The sequence below is a fragment of the Xyrauchen texanus genome, chromosome 39 (genome assembly GCF_025860055.1).
Source record: "Xyrauchen texanus isolate HMW12.3.18 chromosome 39, RBS_HiC_50CHRs, whole genome shotgun sequence".
Lineage (NCBI taxonomy): Eukaryota > Metazoa > Chordata > Actinopteri > Cypriniformes > Catostomidae > Xyrauchen > Xyrauchen texanus.
The window spans coordinates 37,418,570-37,425,406 of NC_068314.1; the positions used below are offsets into that span (position 1 = coordinate 37,418,570).

At 42.5% G+C, this 6,837-nt stretch overlaps 1 protein-coding gene across 1 annotated transcript in view; it reads right to left on the reverse strand.

Moving 5' to 3' along the window:
• Nucleotides 1-6,837, reverse strand: part of LOC127632341 (collagen alpha-1(VI) chain-like) — a 57,952-nt gene that overhangs the window by 9,214 nt on the left and 41,901 nt on the right. Inside the window, 3 exon segments of the mRNA XM_052110888.1 lie at nt 951-987; nt 5,958-5,993; nt 6,744-6,809. Of these exon segments, the coding sequence (XP_051966848.1) occupies nt 951-987; nt 5,958-5,993; nt 6,744-6,809 (139 nt within the window).

Genomic DNA, 6,837 nt, shown 5'->3' on the forward strand with positions numbered 1-6,837 from the left:
ATCGGGTTCAAGGACTAAAGTTCAACTCCAAAACTTTAATTTAGCTTCTTTTGAGTCATTCAGAGGTGGACTTACTCCCGTGCTTTGGATCATTGTGTTGCTGCATAATCCAGTTGATGACCGGACGTTCTCCTTTAGTTTCCTTAATGTTCTTCGGGGTTAGCGGTGGTTTTCTCCTCGCCACTCTTCCAAGGATGGCGTTTTTGTCCGGTATCTTTCTGATAGTGGAGTCATGAACAGTGACCTTTAGTGATGAGAGAGACGCCTGCAGTTCCTTGGATGTTGTCCTTGGCTTTTTCGTGACTAGATGAGTCGTCGCTGTGCTCTTGGAGGAATATTGGAAGGACGGCCACTTCTGGGAAGGTTCACTACTGTGCCAAGTGTTCTCCATTTGGAGATAACGGCTCTCACTGGGGTTCTTTGGAGTCCCAGAGACTTTGAAATATCTGTGTATCCCTTCCCAGAATGATGTATTTCAATCACCTTTTCCCTCATCATTTCTGGAATTACTTTCAACCTTGGCACCTTGGCATAGTGTGCTACTGGGCGAGGCCTTTAAGCCAACTTCATGCTGCTGACATGTTTTATTCAGGTGTTGATTTGATTGAACAGGGCTGACAGTAATCAGGTCTGTAGTCCAGCTGAACCCCATTATGAGTGCAGCTTCATAGATTTGGGGATTTGGTAACGAAGGGGGCAAATACTTTTTCCACACAGGCCCAGGTGCTATTGGATAACTTTTTTGCTTCAATAAATAACATTATCATTATTCAGATTGCCTTTTTTTATGTTTTTGAATTTTTGAAACTTTTATTTTGAAATACTTTTTCACAGCCATGTAGGTTGCCGTATCATCACTTCATGGCACGGTTGGGTGTTGAACGAGTGTTGGTGACTGAAAGAGTGTTATTTAAGGTCATGGGGAAATGTTTGAACACAGATATACTCACAGCACATCTTCATAATGATATCCAGAATCTCACATTCCTATAAAGAAAAGAGTGAGACATAAAACATGCTGAAAATATAGGCAGAGACCACCGCTCCTGCTAATCATTTACTCAGTTGACATTTGTCTCAAAAATGGAGCCGAGTCCACCTTGTTTTAATTACAGGAAATTCGGCTGCTAGCGTTCCCCAAAGACTTGCGATTACTGTAAAGACACTTCTTGTGCCGCAGGATGAATGCACAAACTATACACCAACAGACGGAAAGAGTTCTGCTAAACAAGGCGTTCATCAAAAGTCAATCAACAGCTTCAATTCTGGCCCTGTCTTTCACATGTTGTGGCGGCATTGTTGTGCATGTGTGCACATTGCATTCCTTCAAAGATGACGGGAAGTTTACTCTGAATGATTGCATCTCAGACCGAACATGGAACTAATGCAAGGCAACTCTTCTTACGGTTGTTTGCATGCGCACTAATGGGTCCTAAGCGTTCTCAGATGTTTCAGTGTGGACGAGGAACTTTTGGAAGACTTTTGAAAACGGCAGTGTGGACAGAAAGCGGGTTGAAAATGAAAACGTCATTTTCAAATGTATCCGGATTTATGTGGAGGTAGCCTTAAGCTGCGTACACACTGCCAGCGACACTGCCAGCGACATCGCGTGACAGCGACTCCATCCCATTCATGTTCAATGAGAGCACAGCGACTTCCGGCGACACGAGCTGTCGCGACCGTTGGAGAATAGATGTGGGCGTGTCCAGCGACACGACAAAGTTGAGACAAGTTCAACTTTATTCAAATGAAGAGCGACTAACGGAAGCGACAGCCAATAGGAGAGAAGACGGGAAAGCTCACGTGATCCTCCTCCTCCCTCTCTCTCTCTCTCTCTCTCTCTCTCTCTCTCTCTCAGCTCCTGCAGTAATGGAAAGATGGATGAAAGGCTAATTCTTGCTGTTAGCAATGTTCCAGTGCTCTATGATATGGATATGGTATATCCAGGCGATGCTCTTGCACCAGCCGGTGGTACTCGCCGTGCTGACTCCAAGATTGAATGGTTTTGTGGACCCAGACAGACCGGCGTTTGCGCCGCAGATAAACAGCCGCTATGGCAAACGGCACGCCTTGTTTCTCGCTCATCTTTGATATAAAGCATTTTATGTACTGATTCCATTTATATTTAGTCTTTTCCCTCCAAAATGTTTGTTTTTAGCGCCAAGAAAAGCGATTCGCTGTCAACAGCAATGGAATGACATCCGTGAATGTCATTTATAAACGTTACTAGGCAACCAGTAGTGGGAACGCCCACTAGCGACTTCACCGCCAGCCACTGGCGACCTGCGGCGACAAAGTCACTGGCAGTGTGAACGCAGCTTTAGCCTCCGTTTGGCCTTATTTGCTTGCATGCGATGTGTCATTTAAATATCCATTCTGATTGGTCAGTTTACCGAGAGGAGTCTCTATGGCATCATCAGCCTCCTCTGGCATTCATGCACTGAAGAAAATTCACCTCTGTGCATGACATAAAAATAAAACAATCATTTTGTAATGTTATAAGCATATGAGTTTGTAGGTAAATTGATTAAAACAACTAATAAATTTAATCACTTGAGTTCAGGGGTCGGGAACCATTTTTCACTAAGGAGCCAATTTTGTAATTTTTGGTTGATGCATTTTTTCGAAAGAGCCAGACAAACTAATAATTTACTATTTTACTAAGTTTTTCAATTAAATAAAATGTTTATATTGCCCATAGACTAATCAAAAACAAACAAATATGCACATTTTAATATGTAACATGTTGCAATATGGAATTGAGCACACGTGTTTGTGCGAGTCTCCATAAAATGACTTCCCTTTTGGGCAGGACAATATGTAAAAAACATTTTAAAGGGCACCTATTATGGAATTTTGAAAATGACCTTTCCTACTTTTGAGAGACTTATTGTCTCTCAAAAGTAGGAGTCGACTCTGAGTCAATGTAATGAATCGTTTTTCCAACGAGTCATTTTCCTTTTCGTTGTGACGTCAAGACGAAAAATTATCAAATTGTCCGCGCCCACTCATTGCTGCGCCCAGACACCAGGGAAAACCTGAAAACATCATGTCGACAGCAAGACGTGCGTATCAAAAGTGACCTTTTTTTCACTGCCCAGGGACGAGCATGTGAAGAATCAGTGGCTAGAGTTTATAACTATACCACACAAGTATATCCCGAACCTTGTGCTGTGTTCGCCTCATTTTAATGACGATTGCTTTACGAACATGAACGCTTTCAAGTGTGGATTCATGAGCCGGTTGATACTGAAGGAAGGTTCAGTACCAAGTTTATTTGGATCAGCTTCCTCCTCCGAATCACAACCTGTAAGTATTATTAATAATTGTTGCTTTTATGTGTTTTTTAGCATGTTAATAAGTATTTGTGTGTGTTGTGTACGTTACGCTCAGTGCAGCTTCTAGGTCTCCAATGTCAATGTTTTTGAAATAAGTGAAATGTTTGTGGATGTTATTGGAGTTGTCATAAAGAATAGAGCAATAACTTGTAGTAATGCAGTGCTTTATCAATATGTTTATGCGTTGGGCTAACGCAAACAATAACTGATTGGGTGTTTACCACCGAACTTTGGGCTATGATCGCTAACATAAATCAACTCTGATTCCTTCTCTGATTTTCATTTTTTTGTGCGTTCCGTTTCCGACAATCTCTGCACCGAGTATACCAATCACAACTGACTGGGTCATCTGACCAATCACCGCAGATTAGCGTCACGCAAAGGAGGGGTTTGGAAAAATGAGTCGTTGAACGAATCATTTGGGAGACGGTGAGCAAATCAGGTAAACATAAATGCATATTATAAGACAACAAATGTGTTTTTTGTCATTGCATGCATGTAAAACTGTTGTTGGGGACTCCCAAAACAATATTAGGAACATTTTAAATGCCATAATAGGTGCCCTTTAATGATAATCGCATTTAAAATATCCTGATATCCGATTATATGGTCAATCCCGAAGGTCGGAGAATATTTTTGCTTTATTGATTTTGCTTTAAAAACTAAATAAATCTTTTAAAACACAAAAAACTTGAACAAAAGACATTTCTAAATTCAAATTGCACTTTAAACAAAACGAAAAAGCAATTAAAATAACGAAGCGATTAAAGAATCTTCTATATAATCCAAACATCATCCGTCTCCAACGGCAACATTTGCATCACGTTGGTGTCAGTGTGCGGCTACAGGTGCCAATTACTAGCATACAACTTAAGAACTAAAGACAATTATAAATGTAAATATAATTATAATAATCATCATAATAAATAAGCCTAAAGAATTCTTGTGTTCCCAAAAAATGCTGCCAAATGTGTGTTCGGGTCATATTTGTGCTGCCTAAAGAAAACAAACAGGTGAACGTGTCTTTTATTACTTTATGATTTAATCACTTTCCTCTATTTAATACAGATATACCTGTATATATTACTGAATTTACGGAGTTGCGTTCACAATGTGTAAGAGCGAACAAAACTCACAGCACCTCACGAGATGATCGGAGATCATGTGCAGCGTTCTCATAGACGACTTTATTCTCCCAAACAGTTTTTTTGAAAACTCTTTACATGCGCTTGTTTCACGAGACAGGGTCCCGCTGCACGCCTCTGAACAAACAGCGAATCGGACACAAGCATTGATGGATTAAAAATATAATAAAGTGCGTTCCTTCAAACACGTCAGCATTTATGGTCACGTGTCACTCCGAGACACCTGTTGCAGGTAGATGAGCAAAATGACTCGTGCATGAAATGCATTTGGAGAGGAGCTTGTGAACTGGATTGAGTCTCGTCGCATTTTGCGGGTGCTTTATCACACGCTGGGTGCACTTAAAAAATAACGAACGTTCAAAAACAAATCGCTCGTAGACAATGCTCTGAAAAGTGAAGATCAATAGTTATTGGGTAACGAGTCCCAGAACTCTTTGACTGTTGGTGTGTTGGAGAAGCTTTCATTGCACTCATATCTCACTGCGCACACACATTAAACCAGACGCGCATCAGCGGCTTTTCTTTCGTCTGGTCTTCAAAATATTATCACGTTTCGTCAAAGGCACGACTTTGTGTCTAATTTCTTGTTATACATCTCTCCAACAAGTCTTTCAGGTTTCCACAGTGGCTGTACATCAGCAAAATACTCGACATGAAAAATCCATGTTTGTCGGGTGTTCATCCCAAACCTTGTTCACCAGGAGTAGGCTGGAAAATTCAGGAGAAAGGAAACCAAAACAGTGGCTTTGCAATCGCACCCACACTTTCTGTTGGGAAAGTATCTCTAGAAAGTTTTAAACGTTCATGTGTCGGTGAACGGCGAGACACCCGGCGGGCCACTTGTGATTCGCGAGCCGTCGGTTCTCGACCCCTGCTTTAGTTGTTACATTTATTCTGAATACGTTTAAAGGAGTCTCGCATCTCTTGCCGCATCTGACGAACCGCCAACGAAAAAGATCAGCTCGTACATTTTGCCCACTTTGAACCCACGGCGGGCAGCCTGGGGAGACAGCCTGCCTGGTGTGCCGGCGTCCGGACGCGCGCGGGGGAGGGGGAATGAGGCGACGCGGCGTGACCACGGGAGGTCGCTCGCCCCCATCCCTCGCCCGCACCGGGCGCCCGCGTTGCGCCGGGTTGTACAGGTGACCTCGCAACAGTCGAGGACGGACTTTTGTGTTTTACGCATAAAAGAAAACAATACAGGGTCAAACTGCATGAGGGTGAGGAAACGGTGACCAGATTTTCATCACTTTAATATTACTCCTGAGAACTGCAGTCTGGTTATCTCTGGTTTCATTATCAATTCATTTATTTTGCACAGACGCAACTGGAGCTTCCCACACGGACCATGTGATTGGACCTTGGCTGAAGATTTCCAAAGCACCGTTGGAACATTCGCTTTTGATCCAATAACGTCTGACTTACTGATTTGTGCATTGAAAGTGAGTGCAAAGGCATTGTTTTATTTACTCACATCTGCTCCTGCAGGCCCAGGAGGTCCTATTGGTCCCTGTGCAACACAAGACACATGACATGAACAATGTGCACATCAAGACACATGCCAAATGTAAACATGAGTCCTATAGTTCTGCCCAACACAAACGGTCACTGTGTGTATTGTTACATGTTACACTGATGTAGCTCTGCCGGGGCAGATTAGAAATCTCTTTCCAAATAAGAGCATTTTTGGGCACAAGTCTCCTCCTCCTCCTCTCTGGATGTCACCCAGAGTCAACGGGGAACATTGCAAAATTGCCCTTCCCACAGACACGCATAACTCAAACCGACCGCTCAACACCGTTCTACACAGCTGAAGAATTGGGCTTTTTGAACTCCTGTCGGCTCCTCCGGGTTGTTTGCTTTCAATCATCTTCTGCATGTCTCCAGGTCCTCCAGGTCCAGGATATTGAAGTCTTGAGCATGTCACATGTGGTCAGTGGTGTTTCTGATGCTATATTGAGATAGCAATAAAACTTGTTTTTCTGTCTCTCTTTTATTTGGCAGAGGAAATGTTTTGATCACATTGCACTAGATTTCTCAACCGAAGGTTCTTCCGGGACAGACATATCAAAGCAGCTTTTGTTTCACTCATCTGGCAAATGAAGTATTTACACAATGCCAGGATGGTCCAAACCTTCATTGGTGAATGTGTTGATCAATTAATAATATAAACGCATGCATGCAACAACTTTCATCATTAAACCCTGAATAAATGTGCCAAATATTAGACATGGATTGATAAACGTGTGTTCACACTCACAGGTCTTCCTTCAGGTCCTCTGTGCCCTTTAGCTCCTTTAGCTCCAGGTGGTCCAGACCTGTTGTTCTGTGGAATACAACACATGCACGATTCA